This window comes from Athene cunicularia, assembly GCF_003259725.1.
Source record: "Athene cunicularia isolate RWA chromosome 15 unlocalized genomic scaffold, athCun1 chr15_part1, whole genome shotgun sequence".
In the NCBI taxonomy this organism is placed as follows: Eukaryota; Metazoa; Chordata; class Aves; order Strigiformes; family Strigidae; genus Athene; species Athene cunicularia.
Window position 1 is genome coordinate 9,316,312 of NW_020799121.1, and position 14,492 is coordinate 9,330,803.

Sequence of the window (14,492 nt, forward strand, 5' to 3'; positions counted from 1 at the left end):
CAGGCACCGCAGCTCACTAATGCGCTTCTGCCTAATCTGAGCAGCAACTTTTCATTGCCTGTTTAAAACCCTGGACTCTGCTCAGATGGTGAACACTGCTGCCAAGTAAGATCTGTCCACTTAGAACTAGGACACTACCCCATTTCACACAGATCACTAAACAGCCAAAAGAAAAGCAAAGCAGCAGTGATAAATCCAGGTCAGAGTTTATCTGATCACACAGTGGTTCACGCCCTAATAATCCAAAAGATCAAGCTGTGAGAAACCCAAAGCAAGACTCCTTGCCATACCTTTGTAGGGGAGCCCATTATAGTTGGCAAAGGGCTTCTCTGCATGAACTCAGACAGCTTCGGTGAGGATCTGAGCTGCCGGCAGTGTTGCAAGCCATGAATCTGCAGAGGCTGGCTGACCGGGGTATGACCAAAGTGAGCAACAAGAGGATCAGAGTGCTGCTTGGTTATCTTCTGCCTGCAGGAATGCAAATCTGACAGGTTGGGAGCACTGTGGAGCCGGGAGCCCATCCCTCGAGGAGAGTGTTCAGGCGCCGAGGAACCTGGAGGGCCCAGAGTGACAAGTCACATCATCATCTGGTTCTAATACAGAAAAGTCAGCCTGATCCCAGGATCCACTGCTCAAACATCTACAGATCAAAACCTTCAGTGGATGTCTAAGGATGGCACTCTGATCAGTGCCACAAAACTGCGAGGCCTGATTGAGTTTTGACTCTACAGGAAGAAGAGATCTGAACAACAGAGAAATAAAAGTGTAGCTTCTTTCCTTCACTCCAGCCCTTACAGAGAAAGGGATGGTCAGAGCTCAGCAGCAAGGAAATTACACATCAAGCAGGATACTTGGCAGAGGCGGTGTTAGGGGGTTTGAGATGCTTTTCCTTCATTCAATCCATTGATCTCGAAGTCCCAAATTCGAGTTTTTGTGACACAGGATCTGGTCCGCACTGGAAGACGCGGGCTGACAGGATGCGAATGGATCAACCCCAACTCCTACCAGCACACAGAAATCCTGGCTGGCCAAGTATCAAGAGAAGCTACCAAAGGAACATACCCAACCTTGAATGCCCTGTAGACTAGCAATAATGAAGGAAGGTAAGGACCAACGCACCAGCAACAGGAATCCGGCCTCTCACTTCTGCTCCAAGAGATGATGGGATAACAGTCTGGCTGGGCTGCTCTGGGATTGTTCCAACTTGAAGGAAACATAAAAAAAGTTTATTCAGTATTCAAGTTTTCATAGGCAATAACAACACTATGCACCACCTGTTTTATAAAAAGATGCTAGTTGTGTCTTCCATCTTTTCACTACATGGCTAGGGCTGAGAAGATCAACAACTCCTGTAAAAGGAGGAAAAAAACCCTCTGTCTGGTATTAGTTTAGCCAGTTTTAGTCTGACTTTGCAGTGATATTAATTCAGAGAAACAGAATATGAGTATGCTTCATTTCCCCACCAGCAGAGACTAATATAGGATTGGAGACACTAGTTACACCAGAGTCTGTTTCTTTATAGAAAACAGCAAATTACATCAATTGCACACTGGTATTTTTCTTATCTCTTTCCACTTGAAATGCTTGTCAGCATCTGGATCAGACTACCAGATATTCAGACAGTTACTTTTCAGTCTGAACAGTGAAGTTCAAGCACTTCCAAAGCTGGTCAGAATTTTGCTCTGACAACAACTGGCTTATGTTTTTTCTCACTCCAGCCTGAGCCAGTAAAAAGATACTTTGCACTTACAGAAGCCCTCTTCAGAGGTCAGCAAAATGTTTGATGCAGACACCAAAACAAAGCTCGCCTCTCCTGGGGCTAATAGGTATTTTCCTCTCCATCTTACTGAGGCCAAAACACTTGTCAAATAACCTACTGAGAAGAGCCATGGGAGAACACAACAATCCGAATTCCCTATTACCTGGCAGCTACTGCTAGTCATAACCTCCCTCTTTCCTGTAAAGAGGCACATGATTTTATTAGGGCAGCAATGTGCCGGCTGACATCTTACCTTGTGGTGATGGCATATACGGCTTGGCACCGCCAAAGGAGAGCTTTCTAGAGCTGGGCACAGATCCATGCTCTCCAGGATAAGGAGGGGAAGCACCAGTTTTAGGAAAACCAAGAGGACTTGTACTGCTAGACCTCCGGACTGTACCAGACCTTATAGGAAACAACAGCAGCACGCACGTTACTCCAGGTGCCGGTAAAGAAGAGCAAGGAGAACAGTATCCCCAGACACTCACACACCCCCAGCTACTTCCCTAGAAGCAGAACTTCATGGCTGTTTATTCTGGATCAAAATCCCACTGTTCTAGGACCACACCAATACAGATTAAGATGATAATCCTTCTTCTCAAGAGTTTTAATGCAAACAAAATTTTGTAAAACAGATGAAAAGAACGAACGAGGTTAGTTCTGCTGTACGCAGGAAAGCCTGTCATTTTTCTGAAGACACTTTTAGATGCTTTCAGATACCTAAACCAATTGTGAACAAGACAGAATTTCCTATATTGCCACATTCAAGGTGTTTATCTTAAGCAGTGTCTTCAGAATGCCCTGAGACAGCTTTATTCAAGTGTCCCTCCTGTGCTGAGCCCCTCGCTCTTTCGCCGGAGCGGCTGTTCAGGTGGAAAGCTCTGCGAGCGCAGGTCGTACGATGCAGAGGTAAGCTGTGCCAAAGGCACTGCTCTGCAACAGAGCTTCGACTCAAATCAAAAGCTACAGAGCAAAACAGAGCAATGTGTTGCTGTCAGATCTCAAACAGTTCACTCAGAGGAATTTCTCTTTGGGCTGGATAGTCAGAATTGCCTGGGCTCTGAAGTCCTTTACTTCCTTCTGAAGGCTCACCTTAGGGAGTTAAAATTAACTTGTACAGCCCACACATGCAGGAACCTCAAATATTACCGAGTTGCTAAAATGAAACAAAAGAGGAAACTAGAGTAGCAGGAAAGTGAGCACAGCCACACCATCACTCTGGACAGAGATGGGACTGCTGTACATTAATTATTTCTCAATATTTTTTCCCAGTATGCTTTCACCACTTGTTAAGAACACACAACCTTAACTCTACTGAAATGCCATTCTGCCTCTGCAGACTTCTTCAACCAAGATTCCCCTTACACTCAGTCTTTCCATCAAACCCTTCATTCCACTCTCAATTTGGAAACATTTTTTCCCTTGTTAAAAGAACATTAGTCTCAGCCAGTAGGTGGTTTTTTGGACAGGAATCAATATGCTGAAAAGAACCCTCTACGCTCAAGCCACTGAAAGATGCTATCACCAAGGTATCCTGCCTACTCTCCCAGCACCACTGCATTAAGCTGTCCATATGTATCTGAAAGAAGGAACAAAGGGATATGGGCTTCAGCAGTGCAAACAGGGCTACATATGTTACCCAGGAATGGCAAAGTCATCCTGATGGAGTGTCAGTACATCTACTCAACACTACTAGGTGTATGTTTTACTTTATGCCTTGTTTCAGAAAATAAACAAATAAACAAACAAAAATAATAACAATATATATTTCAGTACTTGAGATATAAGAATTTCATCTGCCATTTCCCCACCCCTCTTTTCAATATGTTACTACATTTCTCAGCCAAATGAATTAATGCTATAATCATATGCTTGGAAAAAAGGAAATGTTTAAAATTTTAACCTAAAAATCACTTCTCTTCAGATTGCTTCAGACTCAAGAGGCCTAATGCTCATCAAGTGTCTGACCCTGAAGCAAAATGAATACACAGCAAGGAAATGGACACCTGGCAAGGTGAAAAGATACCTAGGCATTCAGTGGCAGAAAGTATTGCTCCCCCATGTTTTTAACTCTCCAGAATATGAACCATCTAGAAGGCTGAATATTATCTATCAGGAACTTGCAGAAAAAAACACCAGCTGACTGTCGCTGAAAGATGTGGAATGTCAAATGCCACCCTACGAGACACGGGATAAGCAAGCAAGCAGACAAGCAGGACAGGTGATGTGGCCAAAAGTATGCACACATAATTACCACCTCAACAAGCAACATATCTATCCACAAACAAGCTGCATCACACAGGCACACACCAGCCAGTCAGATGACAGTGGTCAATTTTTCAGAAACAAGAGTGTACGTCAAGGTTTGTAGTCAAATGACTTGGCAAACATGATGAGGCATTTGGCTGTAATGGCCTATCTGATACACCTGATGGAAAAGTGGAAGCACATAGTGAGTGACTGATGGAGATTTCTCCTTCCATTCCTGAAGGGTGTTTACTGAATTTGCTGATTAAAGGAAGTGATGGTGAGAAATAAATATGGCTTCCTGGGGCAGAAAAAAGCCATGACGCCAGAGATTTTGAGAAGCTAAAAGCAGAGTGTGAATCATCCTGATTGTGTCCATTCCTCGAGTTACTCCGCAGGGACAATGCTAATCTCATCGTTACACAGTGGTGACTAAAAGGAGCAAAGCATGACATCCCTGACTGGTAGCTGCAGGCTGTGAACCTGAACTTGGCAGCCCGTCACCAGGCTTGGGGTAGGCACAGCATGCCTCGGTGCATCCTCCACACCTTCTTCAGAGCTCTAACTTTATATGTCACATGGATAACCAGCACTCTTTTGTGAGTTCCAGCACTAACAGAGTCCACATGTTGTACTGTAAAAAATACAAGGCATGTAGGAAATAGCAAGGAGCTTACCACAAAACCTGCTACACACTTGAAGAAGTGAACATAAATTAATATTGAAGTGACACTGGCACAAAACAATCTCTCTGCTGATCCTTGATTAGTATCAACATATCGTGTCTCTACTTCTGGGTCTACTTTGAGTAAGCCTTATCCTGAATTAGGCTGGCTGAAGCCCAAACTTAGACTGACACAGGTATTATCCTATTTCTGAAATCTAAATTTAAACTAATCCAGATACTAAAGCAACTCATCCAAATAAAAGACATGACACCTCACAGACACTTCTGTTTGAATGCCCCTGATGTAAAAACTCATTTAAGATCCTGTACAAGCCTCTTTCCAATCAGACTACAAACTCAGCTCCTGCTGTCAACCTAGATTTCAAACCTTTAAGAACCAGAAATGATATGTAAGAGACAGAAGCCCTATGTGTCTTGGATGTACAAGATGCTACCGCTGAACTCAGAAGTCAGCTGTATGGCTGAAGGCTGGCATCCAGTCTTCCTGACGACCTTCAGAAAACATGCTCTGCCTCACAGGCATAAATTGCTCATGATATAATCAGTCCTGGCTGCATAACCACATTAATATGCAACTCGTGTAAGACACATCATCTATGGTGTGACTAGCTACAGGAACTAATTAAGGTAAAGTCAGGTAAGTTTTGCAGCTCCATCCATTTAGTTGTTTATCTCAACTTTTTCCTTTTATGAAGGTATCTACCAGATGGATGATTCGCTGCTTGGACACCCAAACTGTAGCTGGCATGGGAAAAGCTATCAGACTCAAAGGGGCTCAGCCTGAACTGGAAGTTGACAGAAACTGTCTTGCATACACTCACACACAGATAAAATTTACAGCACTTGTTAACAAATAATCTCAACATCACTACAAAAATACCCCAAAACTATGTTACCACATAACACATACCACATTGGCTCCCTATAAAAGGAGGAAAGCCCATCACCCAGGGAAAATTTTAGAGGTAGAGAGAACAAATTGTGAAACAGTTTGTTTTACAACCCTCAAGCTGTAATACAGGAGCCCCCGCACTGACGTTGCCCCCTCCTCCCAGCCCCAGCGCTTACCGTGGAGAGGCGTATTGATTGGGAGACTGCAGGTTCTGCTCGATCCGCCGGTAGTTATGAATTTGTGTTGGGACTGGAATGGGCACCGAGTGTCCGTACTTGCTGCTAGAAAACTGACCTGGCCGGCTGTTGAAAGGAGACACACAAAGAAAGCCTCTTGTAAGGGGTGGGCCTTCAGCCAGGTAATTGGAGGTTTTATCTTCGTAAAGCAACTGTACACAGGGAGTGTCCCCTTGGCTGCTCTCGGGTTGTGGGTTTACACTGGGAGGTAGTTCAAAGTTGTATCAAAGGGAAGTGGCACCACACATCTCCTGAAAACAGGCACCTTTCTTCCAGCACGATTCCCAGCCACAGACTGAAGTTAAAACATACACCCAAGCACACCACTCCCTCCAGGAAAATTGGAGCCCTGCTATTTCAGGCCACAACTGGCCTAGTTTCCAGCAGCTCAGATCCACCGCCAGAGAGCACATCACTGAACAGGGGCTATACACTCGTGGCTCTCAAAGGACACCAGCAAAGACTCTGCTGCCAAGGGCTACGTGCGATTCACGCCAAGGCACTGCTGCAGCTATGGCATCTCCACAAAAGTCTCCACACACCATGAAAAGAATACAAACTTGTGATGTATATCGGAGTATTTGCAAGTTAACTACAGGGTGGACCAGGCAACTCGTGAGAGAATACATTTGGGGGACAGGAGCTGATATCTATATACCCATCAAAGCCAGCTGGAGTATCACACACGCAAAATGGCACAGGCCCATTTTGCAAACCTGACTTCTTTCTAGTTCCATCCGAGCAGGATAATCAGCTCACGTCTGGTATCTATTCCCCCAGGTGACAGTTTCCCCTGTTATTCTTAGCCTGTGCACCACGCTATACACAAATCATGCTATACAAAAACCATGCAAACACCACGTTTAACTAAGCAGCAGCCTGAATTCTTTTCCCAAAGGCTTCAGAATTCTAGGATTAATTGCCATGGCAATGCTATTTACAACTGCCAACACCAATTGCAGGGATGTTGCACAATTACAGAAAGATCTTATTGGTAATAAAGGCTTCTGCAGTTTTCCTTGCTGTTAATCAAGGACACACGCCCGGGTCTGCCCCTGAGAAGCAGGAAGTCTAATGCTTGGAGTGGAAGTGTTTTACTTAAGATGAAACGAGATATTTAATTCAGCCAGAATGTACATGTGTGCACTGGGGAAGAGAAAAGAGTTTGTGTCTTATTTAGCAAAGCATCCCATTACCAGAATTTCGTTTTTAGGGAAGATCAGCAGTATTCTGTGGTCTACAGTGACAGTGTTGAACAAAGCTGATCTGCAGGAATGTGTCTGCAGATCACCACACAGGGCACATGAAGACGCTATTCCATCACAACAGACCCAAATAACTGAAAGATATCTTTCAGCAAGGCTGAAAGATCAAAACATGATTCCAATTTCTTTGTTCCTTTCTCGGAGGTCTGCTAATTTTTTGATTTCTGTATATTCCTCCTTATTTCTTCCACCAAGAGAACAGACTTTTAACCCGATGTCTGTCTCTAAAAGGCAGCATGGAAGCCTTGATTCTTCATTGACATACAACAAATAAAGACATTCAAGGTTTCTGATTGCTCAGTGAAAAGGAGGTGTCTCTGCCTGCTGCCAGTGTAAGACATGGACTCAGACATAAAGCGAACAGAGCTCTACCCAAGAAATCTGAGGGTTAATGTCAACTCTTATATGCATCCTGAATGTCAACATAAATTTCAAACACTATCTTCAATCTGGACAAAATACTTTGGGGGAAAAGAAGTTCTCTGGTGAAATAATCCCCCCTCTCTTCAAGAGTTATAACAAGTCCTTAAAGGAGCCTGGTTTCTGCACAAGGTGCATGTTGCAAAAGAAAGCATCCAAATGAGGTGACATATACTAACCTGCTAATTGGCCTCAAGCCTTAAAGACTACAATTGACCATAAATTTGCAAAGATCAAGAGATAAAGCTGGGACAGGGAGTTTAATTACTTGGCAGTAATTAAAATCTCTTTGAAAATGGTATTAAATCCATTGCTGTGGGATACATCCAAGGAAGTACCTTTTGTTAAGACTTAACCACCTTTAACAAGAGAAAAAAAAATGATCATCAGCATATTCTAATTTTGCCTAGTCCTTATGCTCTTAGTTAAAAACAAGGAGAGCTGCTCTAGAGAGTACCATGACACCCTGAGGAAAAGCCATTGCTGGCCACTCTAAAATAGCCTTTGCTTTCTGTCCTAGTTGGACAACATCCAGCACTGCCTGCTAGCCTAGAGCCACACACGAAAGGGAGAACTGCTGCTTTCGAGCGAGCAAAGATGGGAAGAAAATCAGGAAGTCCTCTGCACCAGTGAAGCCAAGTGCTGAACCAATGGGCCTCATGACACCTACAGTGAAGGGTGCTGAAACTCATTTGAATAGCAAGGACATACCTGGGTGGTACCGGTTCAAAGCACTGTCAGGGGACTGGTCAAAGGTCATGCTTTACGCTCTGGATTTGGAGTGACTGCTCCAATCTTTCATTACTTATGTCTTATTCCCCACCCTGGTCAGGGTAGGAAGTAACATTTCAGTGTTTCTTCAAAACAGATAGAAAAGTGGGAAGTAGCACTGGAGGGGGTTTGGCATCTGCTCCACAGAAGCTGCTAGGAATGAGTATGAAAGGCAACAAGAGCAGAAACATGTTTAGATCATAAGCCACTGGCATCGACTTGCCACCCTGTGATCTAGTAGAATAGGATGAGGCCAGTTTGGTGAAGACAGCAGCGAACAGTGGAAAGGAGGTAGAATTTGCACTCAACTTCCACGAATTTCCACTCACTGCTGCCCAGTAACAAGGACAAATCCTTTAATAAAGACTGATCCCCAGAATGCAAAGGAATCAGTTAAGGAATAAGCTGTTAAAAAGCTTAGCAGGCGATGGCATAAGAAGCCTCATGCAATTAAACTCCATACTGTGGTATGTGTTTGCCAATTAATCTGATCACGTCAGCAAGACTTTGAGCCACGTTCTCCTCCTTTAAATTTGTTTGCTTTGAGGCTATGATTTGTCAACTTCTGGGCTCAGTTTATGTAGCAAGTGTGTTCAACACATAGTATGGGACTACAGCTGCTTCTTAAGAAAGATTTTAGGGTCATCCATTTCCCAGTGTGAAATCCCCTTCAACTGGCCTCCTCCAAGTGCCATACTGACAGAATAGAGGATGAAAGCTGTCCTGTTCACCCAGTAGGTGCAGGAATAAGATGGGAAGCAACACCAACAGTTCCCTGTAAGCTAAGCATGTACCCTAAAGCTTCAAGCTCTATGGAATGGAATGTCAATGGAATTGCTTTCCACGGACCATTAACATCTTCTGAACACAAATGTGTCTGGGGCTGCTGGTGGTGCTGGGCAGCTGGTGCTGTTGTGTGTGGGCAGCTGTCACCTACGACATTTCTAAAGGCCAAAGCTGAGTTTATAGCAACTGGTTAAGTTGGAACTAAACCTATGACCACACCCGTTTGCACTTGTTACTCCTACTCCTGCATTCTCCATCAGTAAACAAGGTCCAGGTAGCAGCATTACTTTATACAGACATAGTGCAAGGAGCTTTTCAGACCTTCAGGAAAACTACAAGCAACTAAGTAGGCCCAGAAAGGGGAGATGAGCAACACTCTTCCACATTTTCCCAGTAATTCAAGTCCATCATAACTTCAGCCTTGGCTAAATTGTTGTGCTCTAATTCACTGCGCAAATTTGGAAACAAGGGTCTTTACCTGGAATACTCACCACCTCTGCAGGCTGAGCACAGAGGGGATGAGTAGCACATACATGTCAGTGGAGCACATTTACTTTCTGCTTGAGAATAATACCTGACACCCCCAGGGAACAGAGTTAATTCCAGCTCTACTGCATTCTCTCCTAGACCCTCCTCAGGGCCAGAAGAGGGAGGGACAAGCTCTGTAGTTGGTACTGATCAGTGCCCAAGGCCCGGGAGTTTCTCCTGGGTGTTTCTCGTTACCCTTTAATTAAAGGAGAGATGTAGATCTTGGCCAGCACACCAACATCTGTAAAATCCCCTCCTGGAAGTCAATGGGTGTTCAATTAATCAATGCTGCATAGTCACCACTGAGCAGTCTTTCTTACCTGGACGGGCTAGGAGAACTGCTGTATGGGGGTGAAGGAGATGGTGTCCTTCCCTGACTTTCCAAGCCTGCTGAAGTCACCAGAGAACTCCTGAAGAAGGACAGAAAGCACCCAGCTGTTAGAGCCTGGGACCCAACCCTGCTCCCTGCCCTGCAAAGCACAGCAACAGAGCTGTGTCTGCCCAGCACCCTCTGCTGAGCCTAGTCGCAGGAGCCCCAGGGACTGTCATGCTGCCCCACACACACTCTGGCGTTCAGATGCCACATGCTGATGATCAAATTGAAAATGGTCAGAACCAGGCAGGTGACAGTTATCCCCGAAACAAAAGTTAACTCACCAACATATTTCCTCCCATCCACCAGAATCCAAACGTCCCTAACGCACAGCACATTCCAGTGCCTAAACAATTTCAGTTGCCTTGGCGCTCTTACCCGCTGTACATCAGGCTGTCTTGGATCGGTTTCCCTCCTGCAGCCTCAGCAGTTAAATCACCTGGGGAACAAAGAAGTGCAGAAACGGATTAATTTGAGATAATTTTCTTAAAAATGTTTATATGTTCAGAGTAACTGAGGTTTTGGGTACAATTTCCTGCTCCTCTGAGACCTGCTGAGTTGCTTCTGAAGTGTTCTGAAAAATACACATGGGCTGAAGCTGATGTGGATCCTCCTGATACTTACACCCTGAAGTTTTGGAAAATTTAGGCTGAAAGTCCCTTTGTAAGGGAGCCAAACCTGACAGAATCATTTGCAGTAATAGGTGTATATCCACTTGGTGCAAGCAATTAGCTGCTGTGTAAAAAGATAGTAGTGTATGTTGCACGCAGGGCTTTGAAACATCCATGTCCTAAGTCGCAAAAATCAATGGCAGTCAAATGAGCTGGCAGCTGGATACACAACACAGGGGAGTTTGTGCCTTTGCCAAAACATCTGAACACTGGGAATGTGACTAGCACAAGACAAGCGTATACTGGTCCCACTGCTGTTCCCAGGAAAAATACACGCAACACTGAGCTCTTCCTTATCATGAGAACTGCACAGTAGAGACCTTTCAGACAGTCCAATTCTACCCCTCCCAATTCCTGTTTTAATAGTAGTGCAACTGTGAAAGGAGGAATTACAGCATTTATCACCAAGCTCCAACTCAACAAAGCACCATACACATCGTCAAAGCTGAACAATATCCTTCTTCTGGTTAAGTGAGGACTCATGCATGGACATACTTAGGCGTGTGGCTGAACTGGGGCCCTGGCCTCTACGTACATATGTATCTTCAAGCAATTCATATTAAAATATAAACACATAGAGGTGCTAAAATGAAATTCAAGATGTTTGAAGAAAAATCTGACATATTTTTAGTTTTTTTCGGGGACTTTTTCCAAGTGTCAAATCCGGCTTGCCAGCTGAAACCTTGTCTTGGACTGTGATGCTGAGTGAAACTGAAGACAAGATGACATGAGAATGGCTTCTGTGAGAGAAAGACATTTCCCTGTGAGCCTACTTATCTTCTTTTCTCGTTGGATTTCCAGGTTCAATCTCTTATTGAGGTCCCTGAGTAATCTTCACTCTCAAATCCTGTCTTTGAAGGTAATTACAAAATATCCTATGAAACCAGCCAGTGAGACAGATGTCTCTTCCAGCTTGAGAACAAAAACATTCCTGTTATTCAGCCAAAACAGACAGGCTTAATCCCTCTTTCAACTTTCTAGTAACTACCCTTGACATCCACAACCCCCTCTGCTTAGAACGTCTGTGTTTCCAGAAACCACCTTACTTGAGAACTGTGCTGGGACCATAACGAAGTCATCTGTGTCACAGGACGAATTCTTACTGCTGCTTCCAGCTGAGTCCTTAGATCCATGCAGAAAGCCAGGGGAATCCTGGGTAGGAGATGCCAGCGCCTTCTCCTGCAGCTGCTGCTGCATCTCTCCAAGGGATTGCTAATTCAAGAAGAAAACAAACACTAGCTTCAGCACAGCTACTTCATCATTCTGCTCAATCCTTTAAACTGAGCTGTACAAGGCTACAAACAACATTTTGCTGATAAACCAGGGCTGATAGTTTGCCAGAAGCAGCTGTTTAGTTTACTGAAAAGGAACAGCCTTTTATGTCTGTGTCAGAACAGCGCATCTTTTGTTACACAAAACATACTACCAGCATGTCTGATGCTCCCCAGATAAGAAAAATTCACTTGTGGTATTGTATCCCTCTGCTAAGGCTTTATGGATCAACCACGCATTTTCTACTAATATAATTTAATATGGCTGTGAAATAGAGGAGAGCTTTCAGAGATAGTTTTGGTTGTTCTTTTGGGTTATGTTTTGTTGTTTTGTTCTTAAACATTAAACATCTGATCTCTACTCACACTTTTGTAGTCAGCAGCGCTTGGGAACATGTATGTAAGTGTTCCTGCACTTTCAGGACAACCCTGTTTTGCTATAGTGCTAATAAAGAGTTCAAGAAAGGCCTGAAGTAGGCTAAACATTCAATAGAGGAACACCTCACAGCCAAACAATGAATAGCCACACAATCCTCATATTTTGCAGACAGATGGAGGAGGCCGGATGGTTTAAGAAAGCTTTATGTCAGCTGGAACTGCCCACAGAGTAGATCCCAATCTTTATCCTAATTCATCTTTAGGCTGAGAAAGACTTGAATCAGCTTTCACTTGGGCCCTATTAAGACCTTGTTCACCCTCCAAAGACCCTCCTGCTGTACCAGCAGGGACTCTCTCTCACTGTACATGCAATACATACAAGCAGAAGAAATTTTCCAGCTGTCAAAAGTTGTATCTTCTCCATCCAACCTGCTAGCTCTGCTCTGCTGATGTGGCACCTTTCATGTGTTGGGCCAGCACACACCCATCAGCAAAACTTAAAAATGCAGAGTGGGACCAGTGCAGCACACTTCTAACCCAGGACCCCCTCCTAGTCTGCCAGCAAGTCCGTACCGTCCCCAGGCTTCCCAAACCAGGAAAGCTCAGGGGACAGAGCCTCCTTTTCACACCATCTACCTAATCCTGGAGTCTTATGGTCAGTCTGCTTAGGGCTTCAGGGGGAAAGAAGCTCTCGGGGATATGAGATATTCAGAGGAGAGCAGACCTCTTCTCTCTGCCAGTTTACATCACGAGCACCCACATCAACTTCTGACAGCGCTTCTCAGCCTTCCCCACACCAGGCTGACACCTTGGCCCAGGGAAACCTCACAGAACAAAGCAAAAAAACAGTAATGCCAGGGAGGGAAAAAATTCAATCCTTCTCTCTTCCCCTACCCATCACACCACCAGCATTCCTGAGTTCAAAGTCAAAAGGCAGCTTTCACCAAGAGCCTCCAAAAACAAGCTTTCAGTTCAGTGAGCTGGAGGAATGTCACTTCACTGGTCAGTTAATATTCTGCCCTCCAGAAAAGTTTTCATCTTTCCAGGTAATCAGAGAGAAAAAACGTCAGTTCAGATCATCTCTCACAAGACCACTGGACTGTAGCAGGTCTGGTCTAAGCAAACAGCTTTGCTGAATGTCCCTCTGTGGCACCTGGGAATGCTGGTCAGAAAGGAGGAGGGTCACCTTACAAAGAAGGGTAGATATGCAGCAAGCTGCAGAGACTTTGCTTGAAAACCGAGAACTTGCAGCCAAGTAAGCGGTGTTATGCCCAGAATGAGTGACTGTTTTTTGGTTCCAAGGAGCTTTCCATCTCCACCAAGACAAGCTAGTATCATTAATACCAACTTATTTCATAAAGGCTTTTCATATAATAGGCAATGGCAAACTGAAATATTTCTTGTGGAGAGAAAGACAACCTTCAAGATCCAAACTCTGGAGAAGACACTGAACCACACCCAGGCAGAACTAAAGTGTTCAGTGACCAGAAGACAGCAGAAGCAGAGACCTTGTTTCAAAGAAGCAAGCAGGGAGACCATTAACACAAGCAGTGCATCCTCTGGGCTGTACTTACAGGAGGTGATGCCAGGTGGGAAGTAGAAGAGCTGCTGGAGGAACTACCGGAGCCTGAACTGGGATAAGAAGGCATTGGCACGGAAGCAGCTAAAACCAGCAAAAGACAAAACCAAAACAAGTTGTCAAACTGAGTTCAGTCAGTAATAAAAGGTCTTTTAAATCTTTTCTCATCAGGTTTATCTCATGTACCATCATGCATATCATGTATCAGATGTGGCCAATTAAAGGAGAACAAAAGGAAAATTAGCATTCTGCTCAGTTGTACGATTCACATCCATCCACTCCTCCGTGCACTATTTCAGTTAGAGCTTTTGGGGCAAAAGGTCTCAAAACATCTGACTAAGGGCAGATGTCCACTCAACCGCTGACCTACACAGGTACGAAGATGGTTTCTGCCCAGAAGATCCTCCAAAGCATCTTTGCAAATGAAGGGAAGATAAGCAGAAGAGTAGATTGAGTTACTCATGTCAGTGGCAGGGGTTAGAAGCTGAACGATACCCTTACAGTTTCCTCTTCATCAGACCTTGGAGGTCTGTGCTAAGTTAAACACATGTCTACACAAGCTCTATGTGCTTGCTGCCCAAACAGTCATTTTGGCATCCCAGGACACATGCTATCCCCCCCCCCCCCC

The 14,492-nt window shown here is 44.5% G+C and overlaps 1 protein-coding gene across 4 annotated transcripts in view; it reads right to left on the minus strand.

Moving 5' to 3' along the window:
* The window catches only part of ULK1 (unc-51 like autophagy activating kinase 1), an 83,410-nt gene that overhangs the window by 15,588 nt on the left and 53,330 nt on the right, over nucleotides 1-14,492 (minus strand). For all 4 annotated transcript variants that reach the window (XM_026859650.1, XM_026859649.1, XM_026859648.1 and 1 more), the window contains exons 12-19: nucleotides 13,860-13,948; nucleotides 11,683-11,848; nucleotides 10,344-10,404; nucleotides 9,913-10,002; nucleotides 5,763-5,888; nucleotides 2,013-2,164; nucleotides 1,120-1,203; nucleotides 291-553 (exon numbers count right to left, since the gene is read on the minus strand). In XM_026859650.1, coding sequence (XP_026715451.1) covers nucleotides 291-553; nucleotides 1,120-1,203; nucleotides 2,013-2,164; nucleotides 5,763-5,888; nucleotides 9,913-10,002; nucleotides 10,344-10,404; nucleotides 11,683-11,848; nucleotides 13,860-13,948 — 1,031 coding nt within the window. The remainder of the gene's footprint in view (nucleotides 1-290; nucleotides 554-1,119; nucleotides 1,204-2,012; nucleotides 2,165-5,762; nucleotides 5,889-9,912; nucleotides 10,003-10,343; nucleotides 10,405-11,682; nucleotides 11,849-13,859; nucleotides 13,949-14,492) is intronic.